At 36.3% G+C, this 20,911-nt stretch overlaps 1 protein-coding gene across 3 annotated transcripts in view; it reads right to left on the reverse strand.

Moving 5' to 3' along the window:
- Positions 1–934: 934 nt before the first annotated feature.
- The window catches only part of shq1 (SHQ1, H/ACA ribonucleoprotein assembly factor), a 75,746-nt gene continuing 55,769 nt past the window's right edge, over positions 935–20,911 (reverse strand). For all 3 annotated transcript variants that reach the window (XM_015347287.2, XM_015347288.2, XM_015347289.2), the window contains 2 exons: positions 18,205–18,325; positions 935–2,586 (listed from right to left, as the gene is read on the reverse strand). In XM_015347287.2, the coding sequence (XP_015202773.1) occupies positions 1,887–2,586; positions 18,205–18,325 (821 nt within the window). In that variant the 3' untranslated portion in view covers positions 935–1,886. The remainder of the gene's footprint in view (positions 2,587–18,204; positions 18,326–20,911) is intronic.

A 20,911-nucleotide genomic window follows, 5' to 3' on the forward strand; every position in this document is an offset into this window, starting at 1 on the left:
GAACCGACTGTGAAGGTATACATTGGAGGAACCTTAAAAAAGGGCTTTTGCACAGAGAGAAAAAGAGGCAACATGCTCTTTTTGGACAGAAAAGACAACTGCAGTTTTCATAAGATTTCACAGTAAAATGGGCATACTGTTTATAGTAATAGAGTACAAACCCCCCCACAAAACACTGCAAGGTCTTATAAAACTTTTGCATTTCTGTTACTATTAAAGATCTTAAAATGTGCGTTTCTGCAGTGTATATGTATATACAGTACACTTTAAATATGGGGACTTGACGTAAACGTATAGACATCAGCTGAGATCCAACCACATGAGAAACACATGACTGCCAGCTAAATGAATTCATACAAGCCAGAGGAAGCCTCATTCATGTAAAAATGCAGAGGTTTATGAACAGGCATTGAAGGGGGGTGTGTAGCTAGTAGGTTGGATGCTAGAAGCTTTCAAAGTTTCAGAATTAGGTATTTCAAATTTATGTACAAAGATCATTAGATAAGAGACAACAATACAGACAGATATACTATATATAAAACGTCACACACTGAAGCCACAGACAGATAAGCATTTGTGTAATATGTTCAGTATTTGTCCCTCTAAACACGGGTGGCTAAACAGGAGAAATGTCTGCATATGAAATGAGTCACAAAACTACATTTACTGTCAAATATAGGTAGCAGTATTCCAACTGAAAAAAAAGATGGGGATTTAAAGGGAAATATGATTTTGTATGAAGAAAGCATTTTTATTTATTAAGTGGAGTCGCTGCACTCTGCTGTGTTGTGTGGCCGGAAAAGTGTAACGTCTGCAGTCGCTGCTTCCTTTTAATGTCACTCTTAATTCTCAGCACAGAAAGAATCCCCTCAAGGAAAATGGTGTGCAAAAATAAATGTAGTAATTTAAGACTAAGACCACCAGACAACGGTGGAGACAGGAAAGGGATTTATTTTCATTTACATAAAACATGTGATATGTGCTCAAGAAGTGCCGACAAAGAAAATAAAGAGAGGAAACACAATAGTGTACATTCTCCCACTAAATCCTGCCAGGGTAAATTCATTTTCTGGTTTAAGTTACAGTAGGCTGCTCTTTTTCTTCTTTATATATCTGAATAAGTGGGTCTTGAATGTCAATCTTCTAACGTTTTTTCCTGGATTAGCATATTGCAATACCTCTTTTTAAAACAGCTGTTCAAACACTGGTCATAATCTGCTTAAGTTAAATTTAACATGAAGATGTTAGAAAATCTAGGGTCCAAGATGTTCCATTACTTTAAAGGTAAAAGGAGTATACTCGTAAGATAAAATACACATTTTAAATGTCTTAATTTTATAATGCTGTTAGCATGGAATTCAATAAAAATGAAAAATGCTTTTGCTCGATCCGCTGTCCCTTTTCATCTTTTTTTACTTGAATGCATTTGTTTCTGGTATTTTAACACACTAAATCTGCTTCTTGTAAGAATCACATTATATTTAATGAGACAGAATAATCATATGAAAAGAAAGCTAATGCATGCTAATCAGAACAAACCCAAAACAAAACTATTAACAGCATTTTTAATGGACATAAATTGCCTCTGAAACATGTTTAAATCAACCATGTAAGATTACAACAGAATGTTTGTTAAGACATTTTTAGAGAACAGACCATACAAACTCAGAATTTCTTCTGAGGATTCAACACTCACTTGTTCTCGTTCTCAAACAAACGTATTCTTAGATATTCATCTTTGGGAGAGAATAAAGAGCCTGTGAGTTTCCCTTTTCTAGTCTTTTACCACATTTCATACATGCAACTCTGCCTCACTGTGTGAAAAAAGGGGTTAATGCAGTCTGGCGCTGAATCCCTTATCTCTCTCTCTGTACTCATGTCACGCTCTACGAACCTTCTACATCATCATCACAGTCTGCTATGATTAGCAAAGGGTTTCTCTGAGGACACACCTCTAAAAAAGTCCCCTGAGAAGCTGCGGTTTCTGCTGTTGCTGGCCTCAGCACTGTGTGCTCTGCAGATTGCACAGAAGGCTTGTCTCGTTCTCCCTGAACAACATCACAGCCCCTGGAATCGGTGCCTTCAGGCTGCTCGGAGATCCTCACCACTGAGCACACTTGGTCCCCCAGCTCTTCTATCAGTTTTCTGGGCATTGGCTGAGACAGAGGGAAGCCTGGTAACTTCAAAAATAATGGTTCCTCCTCACCCCGAGGTCCTGCCTCACAGTCTAAATGCTGAGTGACTGGATTTGCCTCAGGAATATTTGCTGCTCGAGGCGGGCTAGCCTTTTCCAGAACGCAGCTCTGCAGCCTGTCAAGGCTGTCCTCCTTGTCAGAGCTGCACTCATCTGTCTCTGCGGAGGAGCTGCTGCTGCTGCTAGAGCCATCGTCTTCCTCGGAGTCCTCCTCGCTGTCTGATTCTGGAATGCTCTCCCTGTACCTGGCTGCTTGTCTCGAGTCTTCCTCCTCCTCTTCTACTTTCACCAGCTGCGCCGCAGTTTCCAGCTCATCCAGTTCTAATTCCAGGTCTGATTTGCGGAGTGTGGCTTTCTTTAAGTACTCAGTAAGAGCCCTGACTTTTTTGGACCTGCATGAAGAAGACAAAATGCACTGTTTAGGCAAGTATGATATAACTAGATTTGGGCATAACACCAGTGCAAAAGTACTTAAATATTTAAGAATTTTCCCAACTTAAAAACATAAAGGAACAACGACACAGCATTTATCTTGTCATTTAAAAGAAATTTCAAGTCACCTAAATGACATTTTTAAAATGTGACTTTGTAGTGTGAAATACTTAGAGCCATTCAATATTTTTACATGAAAATACACTGTAAATTGTTTCTATAAATGATCAGATTTTTGTTGTGTGAGTGTTTTAAAAAATATATAACTACCAATCTACACATTAACTTATGTTAAAGTTATGCACAATATTGAAAACATCTTCAACTGTTATTTCATACTTCACCATTCTTTCCTTTCAGTTTTGTTGGATCACAAGTACTTTACTGAAGCATTTTGCAGTGAGTACAAAGAAATTTCAAAAGAGAATGTCAACTGAAACTAAAAAACATGGCATTAATAGGGCCCTTTAAGGTACAGCTCAGGTGTTGTAACTAGAAACACTTCACTGCTTTCAAGCCTTTGCAAGATAGCAAAAAAATCTCTTGACATTGTTGCTCTTAATCATTAATCTGCAATTATTTTACAACAACAGACTTCTAAAAAAATGAAAACAGCAGTCAATGTGTTTTCACTAGACCCTAATTTTCAGTAATTACGCCTATTGACTGTCCTGTGTGTATATTTTTAACCATTATTATCTAGAATTATTAAAATATGATGTGATCATTGTATAGTACATATACTGTATCTCTGTTCTGTTAAAGATCTGCCAAGGGCAAATTTAAAGGGACGTTGCATGACAGAAAATAAGCACTGAAAATGCAGAAGACTACTCATCTCACATCCCGTATTTTCCTGGAAAGCCAGGAAAGGGATTGCTGTAAGTGCTGATAAAGAACTCAGGCAGATTAGTGAGCATTACAGTCACAGCAGGCATCACCAGGTTCCAAACACAGGATCAAAGAAACCGTTTCAATTAAACAATCAAACACTGAAGGAGAGCTAGTGAGTGAGGAAATGGAACCTGAACTGGTTTCTTCACAGCGAAACTAGGTGGTTTACAAACTATTTAAAAGACACTGCTCAACATATAAGCTGGCTCTGAAAATAAATACCCTGAAAAACTGAAGCAACCTTTATTTTTACCCTTCAGAACAATACGAATCAGGAAAAACAAATAATGGAAAAGTTCAGAAATGTATATCAAAACTGCTCCTACTAGTTGGACTGCCAAGGCATTTTTCTGCTTCACTGAAACCATGTAATATATGTAAATAATCTTACTTGGTTAAGTTTTCTAATTCCTTAGCATTCTTCATGTTCAATGGGCGTTTTTGGATGCACTGTGCTAAAGGAACCGTGACTGCCTTCTCTCCCATTTGACATGCCTGTGACACCACAACCCTTGACAGCCATCAGGGTTTGAACCAGGCTGAAAGCCAAAACCAGCTTTGTGCCTGAACGCTGTTGCATTATTGCTTCCAGCCACTTACGAGATCAAGTGATGGGTGTGAAGATTGGATCTACTCACAATAACAGGCAGTACTGGCCAATAATGAAACACAGCAACTAAGCTCGAAGCTCCTTGTGCCTCTTCTCCTGCATTTCAACAGAAGTGGTTACTTTCGCGTGAGGAGACTCCACCCAGAGTCTTTCATTTTCATGTTTCCCAAAAATATAGAACACAACTCTCATTTATGGCAAATGCCAGACTGAGCAGAGATAAACTAAAAGAGGGAGGCTGCATAAACAATGCTTCATTTTAATTAGGTTCAAATAAGAACACAGGCTCCTGGATAAATCCTCGCTTTTATTTGCACTTGCTTTATTTCTTTCCAGGAGCATTATGTGTATCTCTAACAGTTCTCCTCCCTTGGGTGCCAATTATTTTTTACGTCTCCGAGGATTAACGTCCCACTGCACACAAGGCTCTCGAAAGGAAGACCACAGTTGTGACTGAAGGGTGTGCATGAGCCCTGGTGTAAATATGTGCTTTACCGTAGAACCACTCTTTCAATGATAACCCACTTCTCACAGAAAGGTCTGAAAAAAAACACTTTCTGAAGTAAGTCTAACAGCAGTTTTAGGTGTGAATACCGTACGTGTTTGTGGTTTTGCATCTGTCCGCCAATAATATGGTCCATAAAATGATTATGGCAAAGTTAACCTTCCATTTTTTTCTATGAGCTCTTATATTTCCTGATTTAATTACTACCCAGTTTAATGAACTATGGCCTTAAACATGGCACGCTAAAGAATGAAAATGTGCACTGGTGTGCTTTGTCTCTTACAGTGCAACGCACAATGTGACTGAAATACATTACATGGGTTACAAGTGAATTCCCTTTATAAAAGACAGAAATGATATAGTGGATTTAGACTTGCCTTCTGACTGTAAAATGAGATTAGCATGTTTTGCATCAACTTGATTGATGGTATAGCAGTATAAGTCTTTGACAGCGGGTCTGAAAAAAGATCAGTCAATGTGACAAAATGCCGGTCGTTTTGTTCCAATTACAAGAATTGATGCAAATCAGAAAAAAAAATACTTTTAACAAGCCTAGAAAAAGATAACAAAGAGATCTTTGGATTATCTATTCCTGATTTTGCCACCCAGTGATTCAAACCAAAACTGTCTGACAGTACAGTATGTCACCATTTTGAACCAGATATTTTGAGTCCTTTAACCTTTTTATAAGATGAACTATTTTCAGCACATGAATTTATGACATGTAGATTGAAACTGAACCAGAACTGTCACAACACTATCTTTTTAGAGAGAAGGAATTGTTCTAAGTATTGAAATGTAAATTATTTTCATTAAGCTGTGCAGGGCTGCATACACCAATGATATATTATATATAAAGCGATATTTCAATCTCAGACCATAATCCACCACAGATAAAGTCCCAGAAGCCTTCAGTTTGGAAAACAATTTAATACAGTAAAAATATTAACAATTTATAGCACACAGCTGATTTACTACTGGAAGATATTTTGATTACTGCAGGTGCACAAGCATATGTGCTTTACCATCTGGGCTTCATTTGAGAATACTTTTTTTTCCAACAGAGCACTACTGTAATTCCTCAGGTACTGAATGAATGATACAGAATAACTCAGACAGTGTTTATCATGGTTGATAAACATTTTACCTCTAAAGGGTTAACATTAAAGACCCGTGCTTTGAACAAACCCACACAGTATGCATTATTCATGAATTCAATGCATTTTTTGTTGATTTAGTAATTGAAATCCCTCCTACTCTCAGGCAGAACAGTGAAGCAGCACGCAATGCACTCTCGATTAAGAGCTGACCTCTGTGTGTCACTACCCAGCAGTACTCTGGCAAGCCTAATCTATCACAAATAAAGAGGTGAAACTGCCTGTGGTCTGACAACTGTACTCCACTCAAATAGGCCTCAAATTAGGGCAATTACTTAAAGTAACTACTCTTCAAAACATATACACATTAAATTAAGGATCTTCTTTTAAAAGGGATTCCCATTAAAAGGTATTTCCAGTCCAATTACAAAATTACAAAAAAACCTGTTTATTTTCTCCCTAGTTAAGGAAATGTTTTTTCAACACATCCTAACTTAAGCAAAGGGCATTAAATTATATGCTAATTTAGAAGTAAAAAAAGTGCCCATACATAAAGAGTTTGTAACTTTGTAGAAAATAACTTATTTATATAAGTCAAATCAAAATCATTCACTGTTTAAATGCCACATAGAACTGTTAAAATCCACCAGAAATATACACATATAGTCAAAGTGACATTCAACACAAACATGTGGCATTTTGCTGCACATTTTGTGTGCTGATAACCCCCATGCTTCATTAATGAGGGATGAGAATTAGTCTGTTTTTTACCCTGTAATGTAAATATATTTTTTATTTGATTAAAATAAAATCCATATATTGATGTGCCCAGTTAAAAAGATTCTCAGTGGCAGACAATGTGTGGTTGTGTTAAGAAGCACAAGGCAGATTCCATCAGCTTCCCTGACCATAACAATCCCTAGATTTTAATCCTTTTGGAAACTGGTAAAACTGGTGTAACATGCAGTTCAATGTCACATACTATTACTCTCGTCTCAACCTCAGCTGAAGGGAATCCAGCTAGAACAGCAAGATGAATGGAAAAACATCTATGGAATGCATGCTATGTTCTGAACTGCTTCTGTTGCTCACAGTGGCTCAACATGTTACATACTACAAGTAACACCCTCTGGGGTCACAGTGGTTTTAAAGCTATTGCTATTGCTGTGGATTATGGGTATGACTATTAATTAGCTCTTGCTTTATCACAGCGCTTGGGAGAAAGATTTCTGTCTGTTGCAGTGAATCTGTAAGTGAAACAAAGTTCACAGCCTCTGCATAATACAAATATAAACACGTAATCTTTCTGCAAAATTAGTATGCATAATTAGTATTTATTTGTTGATTTTAACAGACTGAAAAAATAAAAAAGGAAATGTTGCCTATGCAAAAGATCACACACCTTCCAGTTGGTTCATGACTACTTTTTTAATTTGTGTTTTTAAGGCACCAAATTTTGATTGAGTCGTTAGGCCTTAAGTGATGTTATCAAATATTCTGACCCTTCTGGCCTCGATTGCGATTGTTGTTTTGCCTACTTTCAGCAACCATTGGCACCTCTAAGCAGCTGAGGACTTGAAATAAGAGATAAGTCACTCTTACAAAGCAGGGGAAGGCTATAAAAGGTTGTTAACATTTCCAGCTTACAATTTCAACTGTCAGAAACATCATTAAGAAATTGAAGTTAAAGGAAACCTGGTCTCAAAGAACAGACACCTCACTCCAGTTCGCCACACCCTTATATACACTAGGCACAGGAGTTCATGGACAACACCTGTCCTCAATTAGCTCGAGGAAACCCTACAATTGGTACTAATTATCCCATGGCCCATTGGGAAATGTATTTCCACATCTTTCCGTTGAGCTCTTTCTACTACAAAAACATTATGAGGGAAAAACTACAGGGCTACTCCCTACATGGCAGAATCTCCCTATAATTGTACCCTCTATTCCTTCACAATGTACTGTTTATGGAATTACAAGGGTTGTTTTATGGCACAGAATAATTAATATGTATACCCATAATTCATAGCAGTCTTTGAGAATGTGTGGAGTTAGACCTAGATGACGGGCTTACTGCTCCAACAATAACCCATCCATTCTCAGTTAGGTTTATATCTAGTGCCTGGCCTGGCCATGGAAGAACTGTACTTTATAAGCTGATTTATATGTTAAAGGAAGCCTGAAATAATTTCAACACAGGATACAGAGTCAAAATTTAAAAAAAGTAAAAAATAGAAGCCTCACATCCTGTTTCCTACAGTAGAGTTCCTTGTAGACAATCCATCAGATTTTCACCACTTCCTACAATGACAGCTTTGCTATTAATCCTGCAGTAACTGACTGGCTGGGTTTCATTTCCTTTCCCAAACCTCAGTAGCCTATGAGGCTGGACATGCAACCATGAGGGTACACTGCAGATAATGCACTGCATAACTCCTGGAGACAGCCTGGCACAGCTGTAACAGCTCCGTCTATCAGCAGAACACGTTCAAATATCTTAGTTTCGCATTTCCCAGGGGAAGTCATTATTTAGTTAGTATTTCAGCAGGAGGTGTGTGCTTTTCGGTACTTGCAGAGGAAAAGAAAACAGATTCTTTTAAGGTGAAAATCACTGCTCTACATTATGCCCTCATTAGACAATTGTTACCGCATGGCCCAATTAACTGGGCAGGATGCGCTCTGAGTCAGAACTCTGGTGTCTGCCTCAGTCCTCCTTCACGACGAAGGGGCTACAGCTTGCCGAGAAGTCAGCTAATTTTGAAAAATGTGGGGGGTTTAGATAATTCTGTCTGGAAATCCCTAGCTTAACATTTTTTTCTAATACTAAACCTCTACACAGTAAAACCAAACGCCACAGAGTGTATGCTAAATTTCCCAAACATTTTTAAATCTCTTTTATACATATACCGCTATAAAATTTCTACTAGAATGCATTTCGCATGGCTAAATCTGATGACAGGGAAATATGAAAACATTTTTGGCTTGTCACAGTATTTTCTCCCAGAATTGTTATAATTGCAAACAGCAGACGAGAGATTCGCAAGCAGAAAAACTCAAGAGACTTGTTACACAGGCTTTTTATTTTTTTTCCAGCTTAAAAAAAAACTTTCTTTCTTGTATCAGGCAAACGTAATTATCATCTTAATTTTGATCACACGGTGCAGTGCAACCTTAATTGCAAATTTGGACTTGCCTAATGTTAAATACTCAAGGGGACAGCTGTACTTCAGTTCTTGACAGAATAATTTCAGATGACTATGACTTCAAATGCCACCATAATTTTAATCGTAGATGCTTTAATGACAAACTAATTGAAAATATTGATTAATTTCCTGTGAGTAACTGTACTCCCAAGTTACCAAAAAGTATAATAATTTCCTAATTAATTACTTTGTTACGGAAACACCTAGCACTGCGTGAAAAGTAGTGAAACTTCTTACACAAAAATATCTGAGGTTGGTAAAGTGAGGTTTAACTTTAACTTGTACATTTTAAATTAGTCTTTCTCCTATAGTGTATACCAAATGCACAGTGGGTAATGGTGTGTTTTGGGAATTGATAAAAACAGAACAAGGTTGTTAAACTATTGTAAAATCATATTTCTGGCTTTTCAGTCTGCATCATGCTTCATGCTTCAATGTCAATCATTAAAGGTTTTTATGGATTTCAAAACCTTTTCATAGATTTGATTGCTGTCAGAAAGCTCTTTTATAAATACGAAGGTATAAAGCAACTGCTGCATTTCCAGTTCTGTTTGTGTGTTGCACTCACATCTAGGTAACACTATACTAAGACATGAAGTACTAACAAAATAATATTACCAGCACTTGCTGTACTATACAAAGCATTAATATTACACCTTACAATTCTACTCTACGTACCACCTAACACTACACTAAGACACCAAGAACCAGATATATTTTTGTCATTTAAATCAATTCACAAATATCTTTTCTGGATAAAGCATGACCAATGAAAACCACAGCAGCGATTTCAGGGTAACTCATTCATTACCACGGTCTAACACAATCGCCCCCTGCAAAGTTCTGCAGCTACCAAGGGGACTTGTAGGTTTTGGGAGATTCCTCAAGGGGTTAATCAATGCACAGCCTCTCAAAAGAATCTCTCTCCATCATTAAAAAAACTGCCTTCTCCAAACCCCACACATTAATGCCAAAAGCCACATACAGGACTGCATTATTAAATGATAACTTATACAGTATTTGAAAACAATTAAGCATCAGGAGGCCATTATGTTAGGCAATCAACAGGTGTCACAGGAACAGTAATGTATATAAGTTACTAAATTATTCGACCTTTCTCATCCACAGGGGCTGTGTAATAATTCCAGTAAAATATGATTTACACATGTACAGTACCAATGTCTGTTTAAGGATCAGTGAAAAAAAGGCAATAACAGTGTCATTAATTTTACAAAGGAATAAATGACAATGGAGTATTAAGAACAATAAAAAGTATTTAAAAATGAAAAATATCGATTGAGTTAAACAAGTCCATCCGTGTCAGTACTGGATTGACAGCGTTCTAACAGGAAGTGTTACATTAATTCACGAGGTGTTAATCAAGAGAATACCAAGCTAATTGGGTTAATCAGTAGCACATCGATCACGGTCCTCAAATTCCCAGAGCACATCTTGAAGCAGACTAGAGGAACAAAGTGCTTCTATAATGCTGTGCTTCTATAGAAGCAACTAGTGAGGACGTCACAGAGAAGCTGGGGAAAAGGTGAGTGGCTTTATATACAGTTTGAACACCCACATGCTGAGACCAAATCAGCAAGACTGACCCATGTTAACACTGACAGTGATTTTACCCTTCTCTTCTCAGCGGGGCACCTGGACACATGAAATCGACCTTATAATCACAATAGGCAGGGCACAAAGCAAACACCCAGCTCAATGCAAATTTCTGAAGGCTTCAGGCTACTTTAGTTTCCTTCTTGATGAGCAACACAGGAATTCTGGCGGCAAGGATTATTCTGCAGAGCAGAGTCTCTGCCTGATTGCTCTTTTCAATCACAGCCAACACAGTCAGCCATGTATCCATCTCCTCCTGCTTATATATGACTTGTATTTTTATGAATGCTTAAGACTCTTACTGAGACGCAGTAATAACAAATGCTCCATACTTCAGCACTTTGTAAAAACCAATGAATTTGAAGTAAGGCTTTTATCTGGATACCAAATTATTTACATTTGTCAGATGACAGCATCCATTTGTTCATTTTAAATTTCTTAAACCAATAATGTTTAACGAAGTTACTAAAACCCCAAAATGTGAAAAGTATTTTTGATGGATACTGATCACAACAAAGTGATCTCCCAAAATTCCTATCGGTAATAGTTGCTCAAAAACAATTATTCTAAAATTCAAACTTAATGATTTCATACAACAACACATACAAAATCCAACGAATTATCAAAGAGAACCAAAAATAACAGGCTTCAAGCTTTGCAGATGCCTGCATTAAAAAGAAAAACAAAAATTAGTTCCTGACATATTACTATTTATCAATATAAATCAAGACTACAGCAATGCTGAAAGGGTGGAAAAAGGAATGGAAATATTACCCATAAAAAAATTCATGGGTATACTACATTTGCATTTTCTGTTTTTCAGAGGCTTTTAGTGATTTATATCTATTCTGTTTTCTGTTTTATATATTTTGTTGTGATCTCTGCAATATGACCAAAATAACTACATTTTCTTCTGTGTAATTCAATATATTGACAAGGCTGCAGTTGGCACCAGTGGTGGGAGATTACAGAGCTTTATCTAACCTCTGACCCTGGTACTCAGCGAAGGATGTGGATGATAGCCTTTACACCCCAGGGAAGGGGGATCCTCTGGGAACTTGGAACTGTGCCATCCAAGTTGTGCTCACTGCTGAATTTGGTACTGTGTGGATTTGGAAAATTCGGGTGACAATATGCAACATCTACATCAAAAAGCTATGCAAGTCCACTTGTAACCGTGAGGATCCAGTGATACCTGACAATGGAGGATTCTAATGAGCAGTTTACATAAACTTCAGAAAAAAAAGCCATGTACTAAAAACTAAGGTTACCAGAAACAGGACAGTGGGATTTCCATTTAAAAGGTTGAGTGATATTGTTTTTTAAAAACCACTGCAGCTTTTTAGACATGCTGCAGCAATGGTGAGATCCTGTGCATTTTGCATCTCACATTTAATTGACATTACAAATTAAGTTGAGAAAAATAATTAATATATATAATCCATGTCTAAGGTTTAAAATCCAACTGCTTTCAATTATTTTCAGAAATAATCTTGTTTGAAAAGAATGCCTCCCATTGTTATATTTATGCACCAAAGATCATTTTCTAGCCAACTTTATCTAGGCATTTTAATGTTTTACAAGAAATCACTTAAAGATCACTTCCTGCCATCTCTTCTGTACACAAAACATTAAACATTATGTGAACTTTAAAAATGCTGAAAACATCCTTCTAAATTTCATGGATACCAAAGTCTAGGAAGAAATAATAACTATGTCGTTCTAGAAAATTTTATGTTGTGTGAAGACAATCTTCCTAGATTGGAGTTTTTCAATTCCCAGTTACGTTGCTAATTTCTGAAAAAGCAATGTGAAAAAGTCTTTAAAATTTTCTGGGTTCAATTTCATTTCCATTTATCATTTTTCAAAGTCAAAGATTTCCTTATTACATTCCTACATCCTTACTGTGAAAACGAATTGTGCAGCCCGCTCACTGTTTAGAAACCAGGAGGAATTGTTCATGCAACTCAAGGTGTTCTCTCTCCCGAAGAAAAGACCCTACAGGCACCATTTTTAACTTCTTCAGTGCTCCTGTGACCTCTAATCCCAGGAGAAGTGTGTAATGAGGACCTAGATGCCACCTGAGTGGTGACTAACCAGGATACTTTATAATAATAGAGAGTGTCATTACCATTGCAGCCACAGTCTCAGTATACTGCACACTCAGTCTGTGCACTGTTCTGGGGTATTTCATGCCAGACAATAAAGGAATGACTCCCTGACCACTGCCAGACTCGTTAATAATTACGATGTAGCTCTGCAGTCATATTCTGTCCTTAATGAGGCTCTCATAAACCTGTGAGCCCTAGGGGAATGGAGACCTTTCCAAGAAAGCATCTCAAGATGCATACAAGAAAGCCGTTTTGTTTGCATTCGCAGCTAGGCTTTGCCACGCTATACACTGTGCAAAGCTTCACACACTTCACTTGTTCTAACAATGCAGGTTTTTTTTATCTCACTGCCAAAGGTAGTCTCAACAGGATACTTCAAGTGAAAAGGGAGTGTAAAGAGATTGTGTTAATCGTGATAGTCAGTGAAAATAAGCACTAGGCAGTGTAAGTAAGCAGTAAAGGAATAGATAAACAAACTGTTAAATTTTATTGATCAACTGGAGCTATCATCCCTCCTGTATTGAAACAAAAATAAACAGTACTGTAGAGTGTTTCAGAAATCTGAATGTGAATTCAGAAAATGGTCCACGGCACTAGGCACATGGAATTAAGAGACTTGATTAACAGAAATCCATTTACTTCTCCACCTCAGGCCGTTACTGGCAATTAGTCTGGAAGGTTCAGGTGATTTGTTAACATGGTAAGTCAAGCTCAATTGTGTGCTTCACTCCTTTAGAGTAATTGAGCCTTTTCCTTCAGACAGACTAGGCCAAGACATACAACAGGAAAAGAATGCTGCACTCGTGTTTTTCTCTCATGCTAGTCACTATTATTTTTGCAAGTCAAGCTATTGTAGCTTTTAAATCATTCTGACGAATTTATTAAGCAGTAAATTTGAGAAGGACATCTTAGCGAACAGTTAGAATGAAAAAGCATAAATGCCTGCAGCACACAGTTGACAGACAACATAAATCATTAGATAAAGGTATTTCTTCTCTAATATTACTGCCTATTATGTCAAATAGACAGGAAATAGGTATCACAGAATGGAACTTGCCATCCACTCACTATAATTCCATCTTAAATCAGTAAAATTGTCAGGTACAGATCATAACAATATTTGGTGATTAAACCAGATCAAATAACAAATCAGATAGAGGAATGTTGAACAATTACTTTAAAGAATACTACTTTGAAAGAATGATTAACACAATGATTAATACAAAAATGGGCATCTCTGCAGTTGTTCAAGATATAACCTGCATTACAGTACAGTTGCCAAAACATACAATTAAGAGCCAAACTATGCCTGATATATTGCTGCAGTACTGCCTATACAAATACATTTGAAAGAAAGCAAATTAAATTATGTATTTATTAATAATATTATTTATATATTAAAATTATATTTTAAAACGAATATTTTGGGATTATTTGCAGCATTCACTATTGTTAAAAGCAGCTGTTGTATCATTTTTTCAAATTATATTGTTTTAATGACAAATTATTAACAATACGACAAACAACTACAGTTTACATTTATATGTTATGGACTAAGGTCACTGTATTATAACTGATTCAAAGCTCTTTCCTAAAATATATATTTAGGTTACAAATTCCCAAGAATTAATATTAAATCTCTATGGCAACACAAAGTTTTGAAACGTTTAAAAACAGCGAGGGACAATCTTCATTTTCATAAAAAATTAAACTTTTTTAGTTCAAAAGGCTTATTCCTAAACATAATTTTGCATGCACTATAGTGAGATCTAAACAACTTGGAATATAATGACACTGCATATGATTTTAAAAACAACAGTGTCAAGAACAGGGCATTACTGTAGAGTTCTGGAGATGAAGAATGATCAAGCTGATACATGCAGACAAAAAGCACACTAAAAATAGAGGCAGAGATAAGATTTCATAAAACACCTATTAAAACAGAGCTCCAACAATATACGGTTATTATAGTGCCAGGAAACATTAATGATCTGCTTCTAGTACTATTCATATCAGCTTTGTTTCTAAAAAGCACCTGAAAAAATGAGACACCACAGAGAATTTAACTAAATCTACACCCAGCATTTGCTTTTCAATGGGCATCAAATAAGCATAGAGAAAAATAATTAGCTGACATCTATAATTCCTACTTAGCAAGACATCAACTATACTGTAGGTTTCTGTCCCTGCAGATTATTCTGTAATATGTTTGCTACATGCATGAAAAAGCAGGATTGATAGAACCTCTCAGGTTTGTGATTGTTTCTTGCTCAAGATAAATAAATCTAAAAGGAGTGCTACATGACTGGAACACATCACAAAATGGGGCTGATGTAAATGGCTTTAATGAAGGAGACAATACTTGTTCTTTAAGGAAACCACCACTTACATATCTGAAAAATTCCAAAAATAACATAATTTCACACAAGGATTAAGTAAAAAATAGATTATGTAAAAGAAACTGGAAAGCAACTTGTGATATGTAAATAGGAGGCATTTCTTTAAACAAAAGGCTGTAGGTATCTTGAATAAGCTCCCTGCCAGGTTATTGACATGCATTACCATGGATCCTGACATGTGTAAGAGCCTGATGTACTGAAGAAGTTTTCAGATACTTGGGATAACAAAAATCAGTTTTCTAGTTTCTAATGATCTACTATGTGTATCATAAAGCAGTACCATCACCAGTACTGCATAACACTCTTTATTCAAAATTCTTGAAGTCACTGGCTGAGGTTACTCAGAAGACTTCTTTAAGAGCACAAGCAAAACAAAGATCAGGGGACAAAAGAGGAAGCTTAAGAGCATTCACGACAGAGTGCAGAAGACACTAGAGCAACTCTGGCATCTTGGCTGCCTCAGTGGATGTCCCCTTTCAGACAGTCACCTGCAATGTTGTCCTGTCTAAGCATCAAGGTTTCACTTAAGTTGAAAATGTAAACTGAATTTTGATCTACAGTAAATGTCAGAACATTGAAGTGCAACTGTGCGGATTGCATAGAGTATTTAAGACTCTAATGTCACGTTCCCTCTTGGGTTGTTGTTGCGACCATTTAGTCACTTCCAAACAGTATAAGCAACATGCAGGCAGTCCTACAATCTTGGGAGAGGAACTTATGTGGAACTCTTGATAAAAAATAGCTTGGATGGAGACCATACATGCTATGGTGTGTAAATCTGCATGTAATACAGCATGGGATATTCAATACCTACTTCTGCATCACATACACAGATCACAGCTACAAGCCGTGCTTCTAGAGGAATGTACTTGTTACCTGGATCAAAAATAATGTACCATCTAACATTAGCATAGTGAGTATACTATACCATACTTACTGTATGTATATTATACATTGACTTTTGTTTAGATATTTTTGATAATCACTACTTTTATTTTTTTTCTTTTAGGTTGAATTTAAATATCGGAAAGTGAACCAAAAATGTTCTTTAGATAAATTATTTTGATGGTGTTTCAACACTGGCTTGGCATAATTTGACATAATAAGCTTGGCATTATTCCCTCACAGATACCCTTCTACCTCTTAAATAAAAACTTGAGTTATAACAGTTCTGTCACTAGACTGCTCTGGCAGTATACATTACTTGCCTAAAAATAGGCTCAGATAAACAAAGTTTCAGAGTGAAAAAACATTGAATGCTATTTTCCCCTGAGCCCAAAAAAGAAAAGAAAAGAAAATCGTTGAGCACCAGTGAAATTTGAAATATCTGACAGAATGCACAAATGTCAGGATTCAAAAACAGATTATTTTTGCATATTTCTTCCCAGAGTTTTTAAAATCCTAAAATATGGCCTTTACTCTTTCAGGTGAAGATAATGAATAAATTACAGTCTTCAAAAGCTTTTAAAAGACATTTAATAGACATCCATAAACACAAACGAAAACCCATAAATAAAGACTGGTCCAACAACCAATACAAACAGCACTGCCTTAACCTGCTTGTTTTCAGAAAAAGGTAATACGACATTGGTGAATGTAACATAGGTCTTACAAATTGCCTGGCCTTTCCTGTTAAAATTTACATTGGTTTCGAAACATTTAATGAAACATTCCTTTAAAGTAACTGCAAGCTGTGCTTCTGTCTCCTCGTCTGCAAAGACAGAAATCTTGCATCCAGACAAATCTTGTAGGCCTGTGAACATTTGGGTTGACAGTACTACTCCAGAGCTCTGCCAATGAGAGGTTTTTGATACCTGAACCCTAAGCTGGGGACGGAGGGAATTATAATTTTTAAATGATCAATTACAACATAAAATTAAATGTGTCAACTTACAGAACAGGCAGGAGTGAACATAGCAGGCGTGACTGACATTACTTTTTAAAATGCAGCTGAGCCAGATGGCAAACTACATGTTTACCCTCAAGTATCTGTCTGGTATTTCATCACTTTAGCTGACCTACCAGCTTCACAAATGAGTCATAATGTTGTGTACTGTCTGCAAAAAGTTATAACTTGCTATACATGGAACCTTTTTTAATTCTGCGTCCACTGTTTCTCAATACAATAAAGGCACTCAAATGAATCTGCTGTCTATAATTTAGGAATTAGCTCCATTACTCTACTCTCTTCCCCACTGACAGCTGATGTGTGGTGAGCGTTCTGGCGCACTATGGCTGCTGTCGCATCATCCAGGTGGATGCTGCACATAGGTGGTGGTGGAGGGGAGTCCCCATTACCTGTAAAGCGCTTTGAGTAGAGTGTCCAGAAAAGCGCTATATAAGTGTAAGCAATTATTAAATTATTATTATTAATTACCAGTTGATATGTTTCCTTTAAAAAAAATATAGAAATGTACCACCAAGGCTCAGTGGTAATCATAGTATTAAAAGCAGCATAGACTGAAACTTGCAAATCTTTAAAATATCTCCATCTGGGCTTAGAGCCTATGATACCAGGTGCAAAGTTTTAAATTCCTGTCTTTCAACACACCAGCAGTCCACCGACTTGAATCTTCGCCAACATGAAAAAGTACCTCATTACTAAGTTATTTGCTTAAAAGCTGTTTCAAGATGTAACAATTAGAAGGTATTTAAACATAAAAAAGAATGAAGGTAATAATATTTGAGCTGTATCCTCACAGCACTTAAACGTTCCTAAAAATCCTCCTCAAACTTCATCAGAAACCTTCTGGTGATATGATGAGGGAATAAACCAATATTTGGATCTCAAGATTCCAAAACAAGAACAGTCTAAGTAAAATCCATCTTAGAGATTTTAAAAAGGTTATGCTATCCAAACAGAAATGACAGCTTCTATATAAGAAAGGACAACAGATGGTCTAGACCCCATTAATCAGTGTCTTTACCAGTGGGAAATGAGCACAGGTACATTCTAGTGAGGTCTAAGAAAGCTCTTGTCAGTCAAATCCCCAAGCAATGACACAAATGGTATCTAGTTACTAATCTATTTAGCAAAACCAAGCAAATCAAAACTGACTGACAAACTCGGTCTAAGGTTAGTGCACTGTGCTTTTTTTCTGTCTGTATAGAGAAGGTGATCAGTGAGTTATTTATGACTTACTTGGCCTTTTGAATCCACACGCAGTAATCTGTGATGTAGAGATCGTTGAGGATGTAAGCGGGGTCATTCTCCCTGAAGACCTTGTGAATGTCTAACAAACATTTCAGGACACAGACTTTTCCTGTATGGAAACAGAGAGAATAATACATAAAATGTAATTACTTTCTACAACAAGAAATTAGCACATCAGATAATTTTATTAAGAGGTTTCATTTTCCTACCACTACTCCATAAGAACAAGAAATGTTATTTAACAGATATTATCAAGTTGCCCCAAGAAAATTAATCTAATAAAATTATTCAACATTGAATAATTTGTCATCATTCTTCCTATTATACTTATTACCCTGTCCTTGTACTGCAGAGAAAACATCAACAACAAGAAATGCAGTTTCCAATATTTATTCATTTAAAATGTATTTAATAGCAATACACTTCACATCGGTCCATAAAGTAAAGATTTGTAAGATTTTAATTAAAATCTTACAACTGATGTAAAAAAATAGGGCAAACGTACAACAGGCAGACAACAACAAGTTCATTAGTATGACAAACCAAATATTTTTCTCACGTTTTTAACTTGTCTCCATAAAATAAGTTTTGGAACTTTGCACTCATAAGCCTTTAAGCTAGAGTCTACAGTAACTCTTTGCTAATTAAATTTCGATAAATTTGGTACGTATGTTTTCTTACCAAACAGGTTAAACAAGAAAGTCATCAACATTATCTGAAGAACCCGTTTCTGCGATTTTTGTGCTCTTAAATATTGTTTTTGTGCTCATACTGAGCATTTCTGACACGGCATAGCCAACCAGTCCAGTGTGTTTTGAAATGTGACAGGCTGGGTGGGCCAAGAAAAATTATCATGTTGGATATAAGAATTAGGGAAAAAAATCACAAAACACTCAATAACATTCACTAATAACACACATAACTGAAAAATGGAAATTGTTATTTTGACTTCTAAATTAAATCTGCAGTATATAAGGAAAACATTTGTTCCTTTAAGGGTTTTAAACTCAACTATTTTTTAATATGCCAACTTGAAATAAACGTTTAACATTATCTATATAACATCGAACCAACAAGGATTTCAAGCAGGAAAAAAATAAAGAAAATAAAACATTTTTCCTCTCACCAATTTTGTGTCAAGGTGCTAAAATGCAATTAAAACACAGTCCTTTAAATTTCCTATTTGAATCAGTTTGTTCAGTTTTATCTAACTTTATTGTTTTCTCTTCTTATTTTTTTAATTGTTGCCCTTTGAGTTAATGAATGTTCCAGTCTGTTCTTGTCTTTAGAAAAGATCTGTCTGGTATAATACCTTTTGATCTCTCACCACATGTAATAAGATCAAATCACATTCATTTCATCATCACAAAGTTGTCAAAGGTGCACCTGGCAAATGGGTTTAAGTGTTAACAAACAGGATGTTGGTTTCATATGGTAACTGAAAGTGATTCAGTTTAGGCATTGAAATTTAACAGATTAAGTGAAACATAAACATCAATGAATTCAACAGGATTTCTAGTATTTATAGTGCCTCCTCTTACTTCTGTAGTCATCGTGCCCACTAAGAGATAACTGGCATCTATATTCCCAGCCCACCTTGAAACAGGGTTTTAAAAGTGCTGTTCAAATGATTGAAAACATCACTGTGGCCTTTTTTTCAATATAATCATCAGGATATTCACTCCAGGTCCTGAAGTGCTGCTGTGTATTCTGGTTTCATTCCACTCTGGACACTTAATAACATTATTTGAATCAATAATCACCCATTTAATTGGTCTATATCACCACTCTTTCTAATTGGAAAAAGTACATTTTCTGTATAAATTACCTATGAAACCTGGAACACAGTGGCCCTCCGGGAAAAGAAAGGAGCATCACTGATCTAGATGGACTAATACATTTGCAACAGACAGTAGTCTCCCCATTAATAACATGTTACAGACATTCATGCTTATGTGTGATGGTTGCCTGATATTGCTTAATTATATACGGGTTGCCTAATTTTGTTAGGCAACCCGTTTATAACTTGGGGGTGGAATGTACTGACTGATAACACAGCTTGTAATGGTGTAAATTAAAGATGCTCATTTGTATGATCATATAGTTATATTTCTCACAAGCCTTAAATTTCAATCCATCCATCCTTCCAGGGCACACACAAACACACACTCATATCAAGGCCAATTTTCCCAGAAGCTAGTTAACCAGTATGTTTTTGGACTATGGGAGGAAACTGGAGGACCTAGATGAAAATTCACGCAAACAAGGGAAGAAAACACAAACTCTGCTAAGGTTCCAGTGCTACGAAGCACCAATGTTAACTACAGCAACCCCCAAAATATGTTGTATAACTTATATACCCACACCTCTTTTTACACATTATTTTTATAAAAATTAGATACTATGGTCCATGTGAATTGTTACCCACATTTCGAATAACAGAAACCAACTTCGAATCTACAAAGAAGCGATATGAAGAAAAATGTCAAAACCTCAGCCAAAAGTAAGAGTGAAGAGGAATGCGTCATACAACTTGTTTCATATTGAGTGTACATCACACATCACCTTCCACTAACTAATCTGGGTGAGGGCTAGCACAGACTCTACTGAGTGGCACAACTGACAGGTGTGATACAGTACACTGCATCATACTTCATGTGTTGTTCTCTATTGTGTGCACTTAGACTTTATCATA

The sequence above is a fragment of the Lepisosteus oculatus genome, chromosome 4 (assembly GCF_040954835.1).
Source record: "Lepisosteus oculatus isolate fLepOcu1 chromosome 4, fLepOcu1.hap2, whole genome shotgun sequence".
Lineage (NCBI taxonomy): Eukaryota > Metazoa > Chordata > Actinopteri > Semionotiformes > Lepisosteidae > Lepisosteus > Lepisosteus oculatus.